Source organism: Sinocyclocheilus grahami, unplaced genomic scaffold (genome assembly GCF_001515645.1).
Source record: "Sinocyclocheilus grahami isolate Dianchi unplaced genomic scaffold, SAMN03320097.WGS_v1.1 scaffold1491.1, whole genome shotgun sequence".
NCBI classification, from domain to species: domain Eukaryota; kingdom Metazoa; phylum Chordata; class Actinopteri; order Cypriniformes; family Cyprinidae; genus Sinocyclocheilus; species Sinocyclocheilus grahami.
In genome coordinates this window covers 107,696-126,660 of record NW_015506670.1, presented here as the reverse complement: position 1 = coordinate 126,660, position 18,965 = coordinate 107,696, and the positions used below count along the sequence as shown (strand labels likewise).

At 40.4% G+C, this 18,965-nt stretch overlaps 2 protein-coding genes across 3 annotated transcripts; both read right to left on the bottom strand.

Annotated features, from left to right (window-relative positions):
• Nucleotides 1-1,812: 1,812 nt before the first annotated feature.
• LOC107570681 (lymphoid-restricted membrane protein-like) lies at nucleotides 1,813-3,282 on the bottom strand. Of its 2 annotated transcripts, none has more exons than XM_016256937.1 (5): nucleotides 2,760-3,282; nucleotides 2,521-2,665; nucleotides 2,395-2,430; nucleotides 2,060-2,125; nucleotides 1,813-1,966 (listed from the first exon to the last, which is right to left on the bottom strand). In XM_016256937.1, exons 1-4 carry the CDS (start codon nucleotides 2,850-2,852, stop codon nucleotides 2,061-2,063), a joined length of 339 nt encoding a protein of 112 aa, XP_016112423.1. In that variant the 5' UTR covers nucleotides 2,853-3,282; the 3' UTR covers nucleotides 1,813-1,966; nucleotide 2,060. The 2 variants fall into 2 exon arrangements, with proteins under 2 accessions (XP_016112423.1, XP_016112425.1); XM_016256939.1 differs by having other exon boundaries at nucleotides 2,060-2,107.
• A 9,461-nt stretch (nucleotides 3,283-12,743) lies between these two features.
• LOC107570682 (peroxisome proliferator-activated receptor delta-like) lies at nucleotides 12,744-16,078 on the bottom strand. Its single transcript, XM_016256940.1, has 7 exons — nucleotides 15,709-16,078; nucleotides 15,458-15,597; nucleotides 15,205-15,343; nucleotides 14,919-15,121; nucleotides 14,623-14,829; nucleotides 13,371-13,614; nucleotides 12,744-13,267 (listed from the first exon to the last, which is right to left on the bottom strand). The coding sequence occupies exons 1-7, from the start codon at nucleotides 16,034-16,036 to the stop codon at nucleotides 13,020-13,022; spliced, it is 1,509 nt and encodes a 502-aa protein (XP_016112426.1). The 5' UTR covers nucleotides 16,037-16,078; the 3' UTR covers nucleotides 12,744-13,019.
• Between the last annotated feature and the right edge of the window lie 2,887 nt (nucleotides 16,079-18,965).

Genomic DNA, 18,965 nt, shown 5'->3' with positions numbered 1-18,965 from the left:
AATCAACAACAACAACAAAAGTTTACAAATAAATATTTATCCTAAAGATGATCATTTGCAGATGTTAGTTTAACCACAATTTTGGTATTTATCATCTTTCAGAACTTTGTGTCCCAAAATATCTGAAGTAATATTTTATAAACAAATAAATGATACTATAATGTATGTAATATAATTATTACAAATAATAATATTATTATTTATTATATTATTTTTTAATTAATCTAATTATTAATATAATTTCACTCAGTGTAGTCAAAAAATTTATTATAAAGTCAGATAAATATTTTCCATAAAGATGATAAATATATAAATATTTTTCCCAAAGCCTTTATCAACAGTAGATGTTAGTTTAAGAACAATTTCCGCTCCTGTGAGCAGGTTTAATCCGGCTAAAATTACCTTCCCAGAAAATTGAGAGCACTTCCTGATCTCGTTTCTCATTCTGAGCTGTGATTGGCTACGAAGCAGGATGTGCGCAGGGTTTAAGAAGCCCTCAAATTAAGAGGACAGCAAACTTAACAGCGGTAGAAGCCTGTGAAAGACCTTTAGCAAACGTCTGCAAATGTTTATACAGAACAGTGCTAACTTCAGTCAGCAGAATCATGATGAAAGTTGAATCTAACCCAGATCAGGTTTATCTGATACCTCTGCTATTCAGTTATATGGACATGTTTTTCATTCATAAACTGCATTAAGCTCCATAAATAAATATGAATATCTCTCAGCGAGATGTCCAGTGTATTCATTACCAAAACAATCCTAATAAAATAAAAGCTGAATCGTGAATCAGTCGCTTCTGAAGCCTCTCAATGTGTCTCTGAATTAAAATACTGTTAATTAGTGTCATTAATCTGTTCACACGTTCAGCTGTATTTAATTAGAATATTTAATGCTGATCTGTTTGTACTGTGTTCAGGACAGAAGTGTGCAGCCACATTCACAAAGGTTACAGTGAACTTAACACTATAATCCAGTTATGTTCATCTGCTGTACTCGGTAATAAGTGAGTGAAACTACTGCCACCAGGTGTAAACTTAGTCAATTACACTCAGTTCAAACCACCCAAAACCGAAAATATCTATTCATTTGACCTAACTTAGTCTTTTAAGATCAAATAACCACAATAAACCATCAGTTATTTATACAAACACTCACAAGTAGATATAAAAGAGCCGCCATCAGCATCTTCAGACCAAATACAAGCAAAATCAGTCTGATGATCCAACGGCACGAAGACCTCCAGGACAACAGGGGGCGCTGGTGTGGTGTGAGACGTCTGCAAACATCAGATAGCAAGTCAGCGGTATGATTTACACTCGTAAGTTATGATCAATTACAGCTCAGGGTTAGACCCCTCCCCTCGTTCTGGCTCCTCCCCCTCAAATGAGCTTCCCCTCGTTTCGACTGGAGAATAACAACGGCGACGACACACCGTCGCACTGGCGAATATGAAGTTTGGTCACATGCACTTACATAATGTATATTACACATATCGCAAAGTACTGCTTGCATTTTACCTTTGAAACACGTTGTCATCTTGGTTTAGACTGTTCACAGGAGAATCTGCTGGAACTACGTCTAAAAGAGATGCACGCAGGAAACAGTCAGTCTTTCTTAAAGTTTTAGCTACCCTCAAACTTAAGGATGTGTATTTTTGCCTCCTGTCTGCTTGCGTATCAGGCCGCTTCTTTGAGTCCGCACTGGTTTTGCAGTTCTCCAGAAACGACGTCTCTAGATGCTTCAACTGCAGAGAAGAAACCAACATAAAGACTCATGAAAACGAACTACGTCTAAAAGAGATGCACGCAGGAAACAGTCAGTCTTTCTGGTTAATTAAAGTTTTAGCTACCCTCAAACTTAAGGATGTGTATTTTTGCCTCCTGTCTGCTTGCGTATCAGGCCGCTTCTTTGAGTCCGCACTGGTTTTGCAGTTCTCCAGAAACGACGTCTCTAGATGCTTCAACTGCAGAGAAGAAACCAACATAAAGACTCATGAAAATGTTCAGATGCTAAACCCGAAGAACTGAACGCTGGAAACGGAACCAGAAACACGTGCCTCAGACTGAGTTGGAAGTAAGGTGATGCTGACCCTGCGACGTGTCGGCTACGACATAAACACAGGCTGTTATCGATGGTTGAACACATGTTAGAATAAAACAAAAATAATGATAATGAGACTTCATATCTATCAAGCTCCAAAAAAAGCTTTGAACTGTTATTGTATGGAAAAGAGTGGCATAAAGTTGCAAAAAGGGGTTTGAAATTACATGAAAGTGAGTAAATAATGACACAATTTACTATTCATATTTTGGCCAACTAACCCTTTAAATATGAGTTACTAAGTTATTGAGGTACTGACAGGAGTCAAATATTTAATTTATGGTCAGTTACCTGTTGTGATGAATGTCTGAACAGGTCTCGTGTCATCTATTTGAGGAATATATAAGAGTACAGATTTATTTAAATACTGGGATGTGATTCTTAGATGTCCTCCAGGCCACTAGGGGCAGCACTGACCTGTGGAGTCACTGTGTAATCGGCCCTTCCTCCTGTGCAGCAGCTTCCTGACCTCCAGCATCTCCTCGCTCACTGTTGCATGGTGTCTCTTCAGATGCTCCATGTGCACTGACATCAGCTCTACTGCATAAATGACTCGCGCTTCCTGAAAATATGAACAATGCATGGTTATAAAAAGGCTCAGTGCAATGTCTGTGGTGTGACATCCCTGGTTTGAGGTGTTTTATTTTGTAATGTACCTGGTGTGCACCACCAAGCATCTCTGCTGTTTTGAGGACATTGTCCATGTTGTTTTCCAGCAACTGAAGGTTATTTTCCATCTGATGCACCATCTTTCTGCTGTCCACCTCTGGCAGATGCTAATACAACACCTGTAGGACAACACAAACCTTTCACAACACTCTTATATCCCTTTGAAACGCCCCGCAACCATCCCACAACACTCCCACAACCATCCCACAATGCTCCCACAACCATCCCACAACGCTCCCACAACCATCCCACAACGCTCCCACAACCATCCCACAACACTCCTCGAACCATCCCACAATGCTATCACAACCATTCCACAACGCTCCCACAACCATCCCACAACGCTCCCACAACCATTCCACAACGCTCCCACAACCATCCCACAACACTCCCACAACACTCCCCGAACCATCCCACAACGCTCCCACAACCATTCCACAACACTCCCACAACCATCCCACAACACTCCCCGAACCATCCCACAACGCTCCCACAACCATTCCACAACGCTCCCACAACCATCCCACAACTGTACAACTGTATTGTACAGACAGTACAATACAGTAATAATAATTACTATAAATAAATAAACTAAATAAAAAGTACAATTTAATTATGTAATATAATTTTATATAATATTTTTCACATTTAAATACTTTAAATAAAGATGTGTATTATTATTATTACTATTAGTATTATTAGTATTATTATTAGTAGTAGTAATAATATAATTAAGTCATTTTCCTAACCTTTTTTTGAATAACATATTGAATCTGGAAATAAATAAATAAATACAATTATTTAATGCATTTTTTTGTTTTTAATAAAAATATTAATGATATTATTATTATCAGTTTATATTTTATCTTTATTATTTAATTAATAAAAAAAGCAGCCTTTAAGTAATAGTAATCTTTCAACAACCATGTTAAATCTTTTTTCTTTTTGTTTTTTTTGCAGATAAAACAACTAATTTACTTTTTATATAAAATTAAATGCTATGCATATTTTTATTATTATCTTCCTGGTTGTGAAACCCTAAAAATACTGTAAATTGCATGGTGTATTTTCAAAGCTGGCCACAAGAGGACGCTACAGAACTCACTGTGTGCAGTGACTAGTGTTTGAGATTTGAACTGAATTACACAACTGTGCAAACAATTCAAAAACTATCAAACTAATAAATATTAATAAAAACACTTTTAACAACCTCAGACATCTTATAAACAGTCTTCTCAGGGCCATTCATTGACCTCTGAGATTCGTTATGTTTATGAATGTGTAAAACACTGTTTGGTCTCGTAACAGCTCATTCAGCGCTCCTCATGTGCGTCCGAGGCCCCAGGATTTGAGAGCTGATCCGTCTAATCTGTGTTAGGCAGATTTCAGCATCTCATGTGACCAAATCCTGTTTGAAACCCTTAAACGCTTTTGTTTTGCGCTCGGACTCAGAGTGAGGAATCGGACCTCATGCTGGGACGCGGAACTCACACAGAACACACACAATGGGGAGAGGGCGAGTTATGCAACCCTGGGGCCGCATTGTTCATAGAACATCTGTGGAGCTCATTCTCACTCACACTCACACACATCCACCCTTAAAACAAATACAGATCATACAACACACACACATACTAACACAAACAATCACGTGTAGTGACAATCATAATCAGGTTCAAATGGCTGTGTGATCCTGTGATCCACGTGATTGTTCTGTTCCTCATGCGTTTGCTTCATACATTATGACCTTACAGAGAGGAAACAAAACAAACAGATCGCAGGGTCACGACCTTCAGTTGAGGAGGAAATATAAGTAACGGACAGGAAACAACCTGACAGACGAACACAACTCAGAGGAAGAGCACGTACCCTTGAAAACCTTTCACTGACCCTCACGCCCTGTGATACAACACGACTGACTCTCAAAACACTGACTCCAGAAACTCAAAAACACCCAGATTACTCCCTAAACACTTAATGACACACAAAAACACCCAGTGACCCCCAAAATGCCCAGAAACCTATAAACACCCAGATTACTCCCTAAATATATGACCCTCAAAAACACCCCAATGATCCCCTAAAACACCCAGTGACCCTCAAAAAACATCCAGAAACTCCAAAACACCCAGATTACTCCCTAAATACTTAATGACCCTCAAACACACCCAGTGACCCCCAAAACGCCCAGAAACCCATAAACACACCGATTACTCACTAAGTACTTAACGACCCTCAAAAACACACAAACTGTCCCCTAAAACACCCAGTGACCCTCAGAAAGCATCCAAAAACTCTAAAACACCCAGATTACTCCCTAAACACTTAATGACACACAAAAACACCCAGTGACCCCCAAAATGCCCAGAAACCCAAAAACACCCAGATTACTCCCTAAATACTTAATGACACACAAAAACACCCAGTGACCCCCAAAATGCCCAGAAACCCATAAACACCCAGATTACTCCCTAAGTACTTAACGACCCTCAAAAACACCCCAACTGTCCCCTAAAACACCCAGTGACCCTCAAAAAGCATCCAAAAACTCAAAAACACCCAGATTACTCCCTAAATACTTAATGACACACAAAAACACCCAGTGACCCCCAAAATGCCCAGAAACCCATAAACACCCAGATTACTCCCTAAATACTTAATGACCCTCAAACACACCCAGTGACCCCCAAAACGCCCAGAAACCCATAAACACACCGATTACTCACTAAGTACTTAACGACCCTCAAAAACACACAAACTGTCCCCTAAAGCACCCAGTGACCCTCAGAAAGCATCCAGAAACTCAAAAACACCCAGATTACTCCCTAAATACTTAATGACCCTCAAAAACACCCCAACTGTCCCCTAAAACACCCAGTGACCCTCAGAAAGCATCCAAAAACACCCAGATTACTCCCTAAATACTTAATGACCCTCAAAAACACCCCAACTGTCCCCTAAAACACCCAGTGACCCTCAGAAAGCATCCAAAAACACCCAGATTACTCCCTAAATACTTAAGGACACACAAAAACACCCAGTGACCCCCTAAAATGCCCAGAAACCCATAAACAGCCAGATTACTCCCTAAATACTTAATGACCCTCAAAACACCCCAACTGTCCCCTAAAGCACCCAGTGACCCTCAGAAAGCATCCAGAAACTCAAAAACACCCAGATTACTCCCTAAATACTTAATGACACACAAAAACACCCAGTGACCCCCAAAATGCCCAGAAACCCATAAACACCCAGATTACTCCCTAAATACTTAATGACCCTCAAAAACACTCCAATGATCCCCTAAAACACCCAGTGACCCTCAAAAACACTCAATATACAGCTGAGCACCAAAAACACCCTGCTGTCCTAAAATATGCTACTGATCCTCCATAACACCCTAGTGACGCCCTAAAATCCTCTAAAACAACCACTGATGTCAACAACACCCCAACAATCCCCAAGAACACTCACTAACTTTTAAAAACACCCCTCCGTCCCTTTAACACACTCAGAACACCCCAACAATTTCCTAAAACACACACTGACTTTCTAAATCATCCCACCAATCCTCTTACACACTCAAAACACCCCACTGACACCCTAAATTACCACAAATCTTCTAAAACAGTGGTCGCCAACCCTTGGATCGCGATCGACTGGTAGATCTGTTATTTTCGTGAGCTACCAGGACAGTGATAAAGAATAATACATCATGTCTGAGTCTGTACACCCCAAGTTAACAGAGGCCAGAGATGCTATCAGTATATATTGTAATAAATATTTGATAAACTATTGTATCTGACTGTATCAGTGTATACAGAGTGATAGTCAGTGTACAAAGAGCAGATGAATATAAAACAGCAGAACAACATGAAGCTAGAGGGTGAACTTGATCATTCAGCTGAACTGTGCTCGTGTGTTTGAAACACTTCGGCTCTTTATCTGTTCTCACTCCACACATCTATTAAATGTTTTCTAGTGTATTTCTTCAACTTCTCAGGTAATATCAATGGTGTGACCTATTTCAGATGCGCCGAAATTACAACAACAGTGGTTACATACACATATATTTAATTGTTTGATACAAATTATTGCTAGGAACACTTTAGTAGTGGCTGGATATTAGTAGGAACATGTCATAGCATCTCTACTCAACTCTACACCCTTGAGTCAGACCGTTTAATGACCCAAAAACAACTGCTCATGCAATGTGTGTGTAGCATCTTTGTTACCAGTCAGCAACCAGTATCGTAATCTGCTTGTTAAAAAAATAGCTTGCTTAAAACAAAAAAAATCATAATCTAATCGGCCATGATAAATCATGATCAGAGCATCACTAATTAAAATACTAAATACAAGGCCACAAATTGGAAGTACAGTCTTTTTTATCAATTATTCAATAGGTAGATATTGTCTTTCATAAAGGCTGAGATCAGGGATCTTGGGATTAAAAAGGTTGGTGACCACTGCTCTAAAACAACTACTGATGTCCAAAACACAACCTCCCAAAACACCCGACTCTCAAAAACACCCACTGCACCTCTTACACACTTTGACACACCCGGGTGACACCCCAAAATACCCACAAACCCTCTAAAACTAGCACTGACATAAAAAATACCTCAACAACCTTCTAAAACACACACTCAGAATACCCTCTGAAACACCCAGAAGACACCCTAAAACACCCACACACCCTCTAAAGCAACCACTTACCTAATCCAGTGACCCCTAAAATCCCTGTGTGAACATAGAAGATGTTGGTCTGGTTTGCACAGCACAAACATGTTTATGAAACAATCCAGAAGATGCATTTGTGAGGTTTTACCCTGTAGTTTTATTGTCGTTCAGTTCAGATGGAGGAACGTGTTCACATCATTCACATTACTGTGACAGAAAGCTCGTCTCCGTTCAAAACACACAGATTCACAGCATGTCATGTCTACAGGAACCAGTTAGCAGCACAACCATGACACACACACACGGAAAACAACATCAGACTGAGGTTACGCAATGATACGCTCATTTGGTGACGTTGTGTCGCGACCGCAGCCTCTGATTCATCGAACTAACTAATCAAGCGTTATTAAATTACATTAATATAAACTCTGGAGTCAGATATTTAATCACTGATCTGAACTAGTGTATTTCTTCAACTTCTCAGGTAATATCAATGGTGTGACCTATTTCAGATGCGCCGAAATTACAACAACAGTGGTTACATACACATATATTTAATTGTTTGATACAAATTATTGCTAGGAACACTTTAGTAGTGGCTGGATATTAGTAGGAACATGTCATAGCATCTCTACTCAACTCTACACCCTTGAGTCAGACCGTTTAATGACCCAAAAACAACTGCTCATGCAATGTGTGTGTAGCATCTTTGTTACCAGTCAGCAACCAGTATCGTAATCTGCTTGTTAAAAAAATAGCTTGCTTAAAACAAAAAAAATCATAATCTAATCGGCCATGATAAATCATGATCAGAGCATCACTAATTAAAATACTAAATACAAGGCCACAAATTGGAAGTACAGTCTTTTTTATCAATTATTCAATAGGTAGATATTGTCTTTCATAAAGGCTGAGATCAGGGATCTTGGGATTAAAAAGGTTGGTGACCACTGCTCTAAAACAACTACTGATGTCCAAAACACAACCTCCCAAAACACCCGACTCTCAAAAACACCCACTGCACCTCTTACACACTTTGACACACCCGGGTGACACCCCAAAATACCCACAAACCCTCTAAAACTAGCACTGACATAAAAAATACCTCAACAACCTTCTAAAACACACACTCAGAATACCCTCTGAAACACCCAGAAGACACCCTAAAACACCCACACACCCTCTAAAGCAACCACTTACCTAATCCAGTGACCCCTAAAATCCCTGTGTGAACATAGAAGATGTTGGTCTGGTTTGCACAGCACAAACATGTTTATGAAACAATCCAGAAGATGCATTTGTGAGGTTTTACCCTGTAGTTTTATTGTCGTTCAGTTCAGATGGAGGAACGTGTTCACATCATTCACATTACTGTGACAGAAAGCTCGTCTCCGTTCAAAACACACAGATTCACAGCATGTCATGTCTACAGGAACCAGTTAGCAGCACAACCATGACACACACACACGGAAAACAACATCAGACTGAGGTTACGCAATGATACGCTCATTTGGTGACGTTGTGTCGCGACCGCAGCCTCTGATTCATCGAACTAACTAATCAAGCGTTATTAAATTACATTAATATAAACTCTGGAGTCAGATATTTAATCACTGATCTGAACTCTGATATAAATGTGATCACAGTATCATTTCTCAGAAACGCAAACATAAAGAAAAACAATTAAAAAATGGAAAGCTTGAGGTTTGCAGGTTGTAATGACGTTGTGTCAGTTGTTCAGGTGTTTGGTGAAGATCCCTGCTAGAAAAACCAGCCTAAACTGGTCTTAGCCTCCTAGCTGGTTTTAAAGAGGTTTTGGGCAGGTGAGGCTGGGAGACCATATAAGACCAGCTTAAACCAGGTAAGACCAGCAAACCATCATAGGCTGGTTTAAGCACCGTTTTTAAAAATAAGCGATCTAGTCTTGAAGCATTAAATATTATTAAAAGTGGCATTTTATTATGAAATGCATTTCATAACGATTCGATCCACAACGAAAACAATGCAAGAGCTCGTTGCATTCTCAATGCTGCCACAAGGGGCGCTATAAGAAGCATTAGCATTAATGCTCAACTACTATCAAGACGGAGCAGAATCTTGGTGAGCAGGTTAGTTAAAGTTAGTTAAACTGTTGACGTATTTATATGTAGCTAGTAGAAAAATAACACATCTTGTTTAATAAGAGTCATTCGAAGGAAACTCTAACACCCTCTTCAGTGCTGAGGTTTGTTACCGCTACATGAACACAAAAACATATGTTTAAATGGGACAATGTGCTCGTATGTTTAAAACTAGCACTGACATAAAAAATACCTCAACAACCTTCTAAAACACACACTCAGAATACCCTCTGAAACACCCAGAAGACACCCTAAAACACCCACACACCCTCTAAAGCAACCACTTACCTAATCCAGTGACCCCTAAAATCCCTGTGTGAACATAGAAGATGTTGATCTGGTTTGCACAGCACGAACATGTTTATGAAACAATCCAGAAGATGCATTTGTGAGGTTTTACCCTTTAGTTTTATTGTCGTTTAGTTCAGATGGAGGAACGTGTTCACATCATTCACATTACTGTGACAGAAAGCTCGTCTCCGTTCAAAACACACAGATTCACAGCATGTCATGTCTACAGGAACCAGTTAGCAGCACAACCATGACACACACACACACGGGAAACAACATCAGACTGAGGTTACGCAATGATACGCTCATTTGGTGACGTCGTGTCGCGACCGCAGCCTCTGATTCATCGAACTAACTAATCAAGCGTTATTAAATTACATTAATATAAACTCTGGAGTCAGATATTTAATCACTGATCTGAACTCTGATATAAATGTGATCACAGTATAATTTCTCAGAAACGCAAACATAAAGAAAAACAATTAAAAAATGGAAAGCTTGAGGTTTGCAGGTTGTAATGACGTTGTGTCAGTTGTTCAGGTGTTTGGTGAAGATCCCTGCTAGAAAAACCAGCCTAAACTGGTCTTAGCCTCCTAAAGAGGTTTTGGGCAGGTGAGGCTGGGAGACCATATAAGACCAGCTTAAACCAGGTAAGACCAGCAAACCATCATAGGCTGGTTTAAGCACCGTTTTTAAAAATAAGCGATCTAGTCTTGAAGCATTAAATATTATTAAAAGTGGCATTTTATTATGAAATGCATTTCATAACGATTCGATCCACAACGAAAACAATGCAAGAGCTCGTTGCATTCTCAATGCTGCCACAAGGGGCGCTATAAGAAGCATTAGCATTAATGCTCAACTACTATCAAGACGGAGCAGAATCTTGGTGAGCAGGTTAGTTAAAGTTAGTTAAACTGTTGACGTATTTATATGTAGCTAGTAGAAAAATAACACATCTTGTTTAATAAGAGTCATTCGAAGGAAACTCTAACACCCTCTTCAGTGCTGAGGTTTGTTACCGCTACATGAACACAAAAACATATGTTTAAATGGGACAATGTGCTCGTATGTTGCGTTAGCGTACTTGCGTAGTGTGTTTTTGGCTTTTTCAGCAGCATAACAGAAGGCTAGCTTGCGAACGACCCAAACTAATTAAAATGGAGAAAGCAAAATGGCTAATAAATGACTAATAGCAGCAACCTTTGGTGTTTAACTTCAGATGGCGAAATAGCTTTTGTCGCGTATTTCGCAGGTGTCTTATGGGTTTTTGCCACAACTTAGTGGCCGATTACACGACAACGTTTTCAGCCAAAAACGGGAAACTTTTTATTCTTGAAAACGGGTTTCAAAGTGCACGTTTTTGAAAACGCCACCGTTATCGTTTCCGAGTAAACACCCAATACGGGAATCTTTGAAAACGGTGACGTCATGCGCGTGCGTAGTACGTGTTAGTTATGTAGACATGCGCAGTACATGTCGATTTTAAAGGCAAGCGCGAACAAACATACACAACAATGGCGGAGTACATCCCTACACTTCCCTACAGTTACTGTTTACTAACAAGGTGACAGCGCCAACTAGTGGCCTGGCATACGTAATACAGCGTTTTTGGCCGTTTTCGTGGATATGTGTAAATTTGGTGAAGATCCCTGCTAGAAAAACCAGCCTAAACTGGTCTTAGCCTCCTAGCTGGTTTTAAAGAGGTTTTGGGCAGGTGAGGCTGGGAGACCATATAAGACCAGCTTAAACCAGGTAAGACCAGCAAACCATCATAGGCTGGTTTAAGCACCGTTTTTAAAAATAAGCGATCTAGTCTTGAAGCATTAAATATTATTAAAAGTGGCATTTTATTATGAAATGCATTTCATAACGATTCGATCCACAACGAAAACAATGCAAGAGCTCGTTGCATTCTCAATGCTGCCACAAGGGGCGCTATAAGAAGCATTAGCATTAATGCTCAACTACTATCAAGACGGAGCAGAATCTTGGTGAGCAGGTTAGTTAAAGTTAGTTAAACTGTTGACGTGTTTATATGTAGCTAGTAGAAAAATAACACATCTTGTTTAATAAGAGTCATTCGAAGGAAACTCTAACACCCTCTTCAGTGCTGAGGTTTGTTACCGCTACATGAACACAAAAACATATGCTTGAATGGGACAATGTGCTCGTATGTAGCGTTAGCGTACTTGCGTAGTGTGTTTTTGGCTTTTTCAGCAGCATAACAGAAGGCTAGCTTGCGAACGACCCAAACTAATTAAAATGGAGAAAGCAAAATGGCTAATAAATGACTAATAGCAGCAACCTTTGGTGTTTAACTTCAGATGGCGAAATAGCTTTTGTCGCGTATTTCGCAGGTGTCTTATGGGTTTTTGCCACAACTTAGTGGCCGATTACACGACAACGTTTTCAGCCAAAAACGGGAAACTTTTTATTCTTGAAAACGGGTTTCAAAGTGCACGTTTTTGAAAACGCCACCGTTATCGTTTCCGAGTAAACACCCAATACGGGAATCTTTGAAAACGGTGACGTCATGCGCGTGCGTAGTACGTGTTAGTTATGTAGACATGCGCAGTACATGTCGATTTTAAAGGCAAGCGCGAACAAACATACACAACAATGGCGGAGTACATCCCTACACTTCCCTACAGTTACTGTTTACTAACAAGGTGACAGCGCCAACTAGTGGCCTGGCATACGTAATACAGCGTTTTTGGCCGTTTTCGTGGATATGTGTAAATGCGAATCGTTTTGAAAACGTTGCTGTGTATACGTGAAACTTTTTAAAAACGCTAGGGAAAAACTTTTCCGTTTTTGACTACATCGTTGTCGTGTAAACGTAGCCTTAAAAAACACTGCATCGTAGTCCCCGTCATGAACAGGAATGCACTGCTGCGATTTGAAGTCGTTTACAGCAAATAATCGAGGCGGATATTGAGGCCGTTGTGTTTGAACAGCTAACAGCACAATATTGTGTTTCGCTGACGTCTCTTTGATCCGCACAACCTCATCGCTCCGCCACAGGTGACCCGGTCCGGTTTAGAGTTCAGTTTGCGCCGATTTCATCAGCAACAAATCATCCGATTCATAAAAAGAACAGCTCCGCCCGAGAGCTGAAGGTCACAGTGATCGTGCCTGGAATGGTTCGGCTCAGTACATGTCCTTGTAGATCTCCTGCAGCAGCGGGTGCAGCGACGTCTCGGACTCCGTCTTCTTGATCTTCTGCACCAGCTGCGCGTTCTCCGTCACCAGCTGCCGCAGGTCTGCGAGCTTCTGCAGCAGTTTGGGGAAGATGAAGCTGGCGTCGGGATGATTGAGCTGCAGGTGCTGGTTGAGGGCCTGGAGGATGTTGTCCTGGATCTCCTCCACCTGGTGGACGTTCATGAGACCTGGACGATCTAGACGCAAGTAAACACACATAAACCAATTTTATTATGTACGTAAACTCTGTTACAATCTTCCCGCAGTTCCATCTAGAACCACTAGGGGCTGACGAATCACCTCCACACAGGATAATGGTGGCCACGAACAGAGCCAGGTCGCTGTCGTCAAGCTCGAGAGCATTGAACTTCACCGCAAACTCAAACTTCGGCTCCATGATCTCGTTGAAGGGTTTGCGCAGACTGCGCAGGAATTCTCTCGTCACAAAGCCCCGCCCATTCGCCACCAGCAGCCCGTCCTTATTCATGAGCGACGGCAGCATAGCGAAGATTGCCTCGTGGACCCCGTACTTCAGCAGCGTCACCTGCAGGAGCGGAGGGGAGCTAGTTGAGCCAATTCTTGAGTTAATTGTGTGGTTTTACATTTCATTAAGCTGAATGCGACAATTTATTCAAGAAGGGTTTTCCGAACTATTTAGAAAAATAAATATATGTTCTGCTTGTGTGTCATGAGACAAACAACATTAAATGCAACGATGTATGCAAGAATGACTGAACAAAGAAAGTTGTTCTGCCCATGTTTCATTAAACTAATTCAAATGTTACAATTTACATAATTTTGATATACACATAAATGCATCCATAAATGTGCGTTGCATTAAATGCAACAATTTACTCAATAACTTTTTTTAATGAACATTTTACACAGAAATGTATTCTGATTGTACTTTGTGAATCAAATTCAACGCAACATCTTGTGCATGCAACATTTTATTATTGATTTAGAGAAATGCATTTTTTTTATGAATTGCAATAAATGCAACAACCTGACTTAATGACTTTACGAACAATTTTTTTTAATTAAACTAATTCAATAGTACATTTTACCTGAGAATACTTTTATCTACATACACGTGATCTACTAGTTTTTCATGCGTTGCATTAAATGCAACAATTTATTTATGAAAGGTTTTATGAACTGTTTACAAAACAATGCTTGTGTTTTTAGGAAATTCTTGCAACAACACAAGAAATATTTCACAATTGATCTACGTTGTGGGATACAGCATGCATTTTAAATTCTGCATATGTTGACTTGACTTGAATCACTTTACACACAATTTCAATGCAATTCGTTCGCAAGTTTCATAAAATATAAAGTTGAATGCTACATTTTTTACATGACTTCATGATTGATCTGCACAAAAATTAGTTCTGCTTTTCTAATTTAACTGAATGCAACAATTTGCGCAATAATGGATTTACGAATGATGTAGATATTTGCATTAACTGCGCTTAATTTTGTTTTATTCCTGGAAAATCCTGTACTTTTCATGCAACATAAGAGATAAAACACCCCCCGATTTCATTACCTGGTCATTCAAGAAAAGGTCGATGAATCCGGGGATGCTTTTGGAGAACTCCGTGAGTTCTCGTACGGTTTCCACGGTCGTGCACTGACAGCGGTAAAACACGTGCACGCCAATCTCCTTATTGGGCGGAGCTCCGTTAATCACCTGATTCCAGACCAGACCGTTTTCCGCCTGCCACAGCGAGTCCATATCATGAATGACAAATGGCTGAAGGACACACAACACAAAAAACGTTTCGTTTTCACAAGTATGTTTATTTGCATTTATTTACTTCTGACATTTCTTGAGCGGGTTACCGGGCTTGCGTTGGTCTTCCCCGTCAGGATGTTACGAGCTTTCTTCTTGGTCATGTTCAGATTCTTCAGGTAGGCGTTGTTGACCCGTTTGGCGAGAGATTTCAGATCTGACCCGGTGGAGTTCGGAGAGCTCTTTTCTCCCGCTAACAGACCTGCGACTAGCTTACGCTTCTCTGCCTCCGGCATCCGCCCGTATCGGATCGCTACAAACACAGAATCACATTCAACACGCTAGAAAGTCACGTTTGTTTTACTGTTCGCTCATTTCCGCTGTCGTTTCGCTCACCGTCGTGGGACATCCCGAGCAACAGACACTTCTGAAAACGACAGAACTGACATTTATTCCGACTTTTCTTTTGGATCTTACAGCTGCGCTCGCATTTGTCATATTCCAACTTCATACGAATGGTCCTCCGGAAAAATCCCTGAGAGAAATTGAGGCACAGTTCCCGTAAATGTTTATTCGTATTCATTTTACTCAAGAAGTATTTTCTGAAACGTGCATTCTGCTTGTGTTTTTTGTGAGCATGACCTCTGACCTTGCATCCCTCACAGGCATGAACGCCGTAGTGGAATCCTGACGCTCTGTCGCCACAGATACGGCACTCCATGTTTAGCCCCGCCCCCTCCTCACGGCCCTGCAGGAGCTGCTCCGACAGAGACGACGCTTTGGAGAGATCTATACGAGATTCAAACACTTCAGACGTCTTCTAAACAAATGCAACTTCACGAAAATGCGCAAAAATGTATAAAAGTGAGCGGAATGAATCATCGGTTATCATCCAATCACCTGTGGAGGCTTCAGGACTGGCTGTGCTGTGGCAGCTCGTGTTGCTCTGCTCTTCCGGCTCGTTCGCCTCCCAGCTAAGCTCCTCCCCCTGTAGGTCCATGCCGTCCTCAGGCTCCACCCTCAAGTCCAGCTCCAGGTTAAGCTCCGCCCCCGCTCCCAGCTCACACAGCACATCCTCCAGCTGCTTGTCATCCGGCCCCTCCCCCTGGCTACTGCAGGGGGAGGAGTCTTCATTCCCCATACAGACTCCGCCCACCACGCTGGGATCTCTGGGTAATCTGCTCCTCAGATCTCTTCCATCCATCTCCAGAAATTCAAACACGCTCATGGGCCTCCACGGTCATAACAGCACCTGAGAAACACAAAAGTAGACGAAATGAACAAATTCCAATTATAACCGGACAATAGGGTTGTCAAAAGTACCGACTTTGGTACCAGTCTGTACTGAAAAAAAAACAAAACACCTCAACATATCGGTTGAGCGCGTGAACGCAATGACCAATCAGAGCGGTTTAAGAATCCGTTCAACAGTAGTTTAACTTTATGTACAAAAGCAGCTAAGCTCCTCCCCCTGTAGGTCCATGCCGTCCTCAGGCTCCACCCTCAAGTCCAGCTCCAGGTTAAGCTCCGCCCCCGCTCCCAGCTCACACAGCACATCCTCCAGCTGCTTGTCATCCGGCCCCTCCCCCTGGCTACTGCAGGGGGAGGAGTCTTCATTCCCCATACAGACTCCGCCCACCACGCTGGGATCTCTGGGTAATCTGCTCCTCAGATCTCTTCCATCCATCTCCAGAAATTCAAACACGCTCATGGGCCTCCACGGTCATAACAGCACCTGAGAAACACAAAAGTAGACGAAATGAACAAATTCCAATTATAACCGGACAATAGGGTTGTCAAAAGTACCGACTTTGGTACCAGTCTGTACTGAAAAAAAACCAAAACACCTCAACATATCGGTTGAGCGCGTGAACGCAATGACCAATCAGAGCGGTTTAAGAATCCGTTCAACAGTAGTTTAACTTTATGTACAAAAATAACTCAAAACTAAAATAAAAATGAATAAAAACTATATAGACATATTTATAAACAACAAAAACTAAACAATTTGAAATATTAACAAAATCTAATACACTCACGGCACACTGCACTTATTCACATTCACAAAAGTACATTATTTGCATGTGCTTTAAAGTTTTGCCGGTTAAACAGCTCATTCGTGTGCTGTTCTGACACTAAAAAGCCTGTCAAACAGCGCCTGATTACTGGACTAAGTTATCTTTCACATCTTATTGCGCTAAAACATTAGCCACATGTAAAGCTAGACACAAAACTCATGTTTAGCTGTGCATTTAGTGAATGAGCACTGTGCTACGTCCGAACTGATTGCGCTGTATTTTATATATAATTGTCACGAATTCGGTCCATGGACTTCCGTTTATTCCCCACCAGAGGTCACCCTTTCCATTACATTGACTCTCGCACAACACAAACTGTTGCATAGCACCCCGGACTACATATCCCATCATTCATTGCACGGTTTGCACACTGCACTGATTGCACTCATTGCACACAGCTGTTTCTAATCACCTCACTCACTATATAACACCGACTCTATATCAACCACCTTTCTCGGCTGAGTATTGTTTAGCCTGTACCCCTTTCCGAGTCTCCGTGTTGTCCTTGTTTTGCCTTGCCTGTTTCTGATCTTTGCCTGTTTTCCTGGATTTCTCCCTCTCGTCTCGCCCCTGTGATTCTGTCTGCCGATCGGTGACCTACGCTAGCCCTAGGACTATTCTTGTGTTTTTGCCCACCATATACCTGTCTGCCATTGTTCGACCCTGCCTGTTTACCACATCTCTTTAATAGAAGCTTGCAGATGGATCCACACGTCTCACGTCTCGTCAGCCCCGTTACAATAATAATTTTCTATTTTTAACTGTTTTAATTTCATTTTAAATAAATTTTTTAATTTTTAAAGCTTTAAAATCCTTGTTTTATTGTTGTGATTATTTGTTTATGATTATTTTACTTCCTTTTATGTAAAGCACTTTGAATTACCATTGTGTATGAAATGTGCTGTATAAATAAACTTGCCTTGCCTAATACTGTCAAAAACACACAAGGTTTACATATAATCACAGTTGGTTGTGTCTAAAGTGAAAGTAAACAGTTGAGAGAAAAACAGATGCGTGTAGCTCTTAAAGTGACAGCAGACTAATAGTACTAAACATGCCGTCGCTTGTCATTAAAGGGACAGTTCACCCATTATTTACTCACTCTCATGATGTCCCAAACCTGTATTAATTTATGCTGAACACAAAAGAAGATATTTTGAAGAATGTGGGTAACCAAAAACCTGCTGGTCCCCATTGACTTTAATAGTAAGGGAAAAAACACTATGCAAGTCACTGGAGACCAACAACTTATGTTCAACAGAAGAAAGAAACTCATTCAGGTTTAAACAACTTGAGTAAACGAGTGAGTAATTTTTCATTGAGTAATTCATTTTTGGGTGAACTATATGTTAATAAACAACAACACACAAAGAGAAAAATCACTCACTGCTCTTGACTGAAAAACTTTAATACAGTTGCTTTAATAAGAATCAATGTATAATTTAGTGTTTTATTTTTATATTTTTCATTTAGTTTCTTGAATGCTACTGCTAAATACACCTACTGGACCTGAAAACTAAAGCACTGTTTGTTTTATTTGTATATTATGTGTATTTGTAATGTGTATCTTTGTTCTTATTTTTTAATAACAAATATAAAAATAATGACAAAGATTGTTATCTTCACCCACTGTTGCAAAATAGTAAAACCAACATGACAAAGAATCATGATAAAATCGTGAATTGTGATTTTCCTGAAAAAAAAACGTGATATATTTTTGCTATATCGCCCACTGATATAGACTATAATAATTATAAAATATACATACATATATATATATATATATATATACATATATATATATATACAATTTTAAATATATTAATATTGCATATATAATTTATAGAAATAATTATATGTACATAAATTCTATGTGAGAGAGTGAGTGTAATGTGTGTGTGTGTGTGTTTGTGTGTGTGAGTGAGTGTGAGAGAGTGTGCGTGTGTGTGTGTGAGTGTGTGTGAGAGAGTGTGGTTGTGTGTGGGGGCGGGTGTGTGTGAGAGAGAGTGTGTGTGTGTGTGTGTGAGAGAGAGAGTGTGTGTGTGTGTGTGTGTGTGTGTGTGAGAGAGAGAGTGTGTG

Excerpts from the sequence above, each read along its gene's own strand:
- LOC107570681 (XM_016256937.1), bottom strand. The coding sequence starts at position 2,852 with ATGGTGCATCAGATGGAAAATAACCTTCAGTTGCTGGAAAACAACATG. Across the intron at positions 2,666-2,759 it reads TGCTTGGTGGTGCACACCAG|GAAGCGCGAGTCATTTATGC; the intron begins GTACATTACAAA and ends TCATATTTTCAG. Across the intron at positions 2,126-2,394 it reads TCAGACATTCATCACAACAG|CCTGTGTTTATGTCGTAGCC; the intron begins GTAACTGACCAT and ends CATCGATAACAG.
- LOC107570682 (XM_016256940.1), bottom strand. The coding sequence starts at position 16,036 with ATGAGCGTGTTTGAATTTCTGGAGATGGATGGAAGAGATCTGAGGAGC. Across the intron at positions 14,830-14,918 it reads GGAAGACCAACGCAAGCCCG|CCATTTGTCATTCATGATAT; the intron begins GTAACCCGCTCA and ends TGTGTCCTTCAG. Across the intron at positions 13,615-14,622 it reads ACCTTTTCTTGAATGACCAG|GTGACGCTGCTGAAGTACGG; the intron begins GTAATGAAATCG and ends CCGCTCCTGCAG.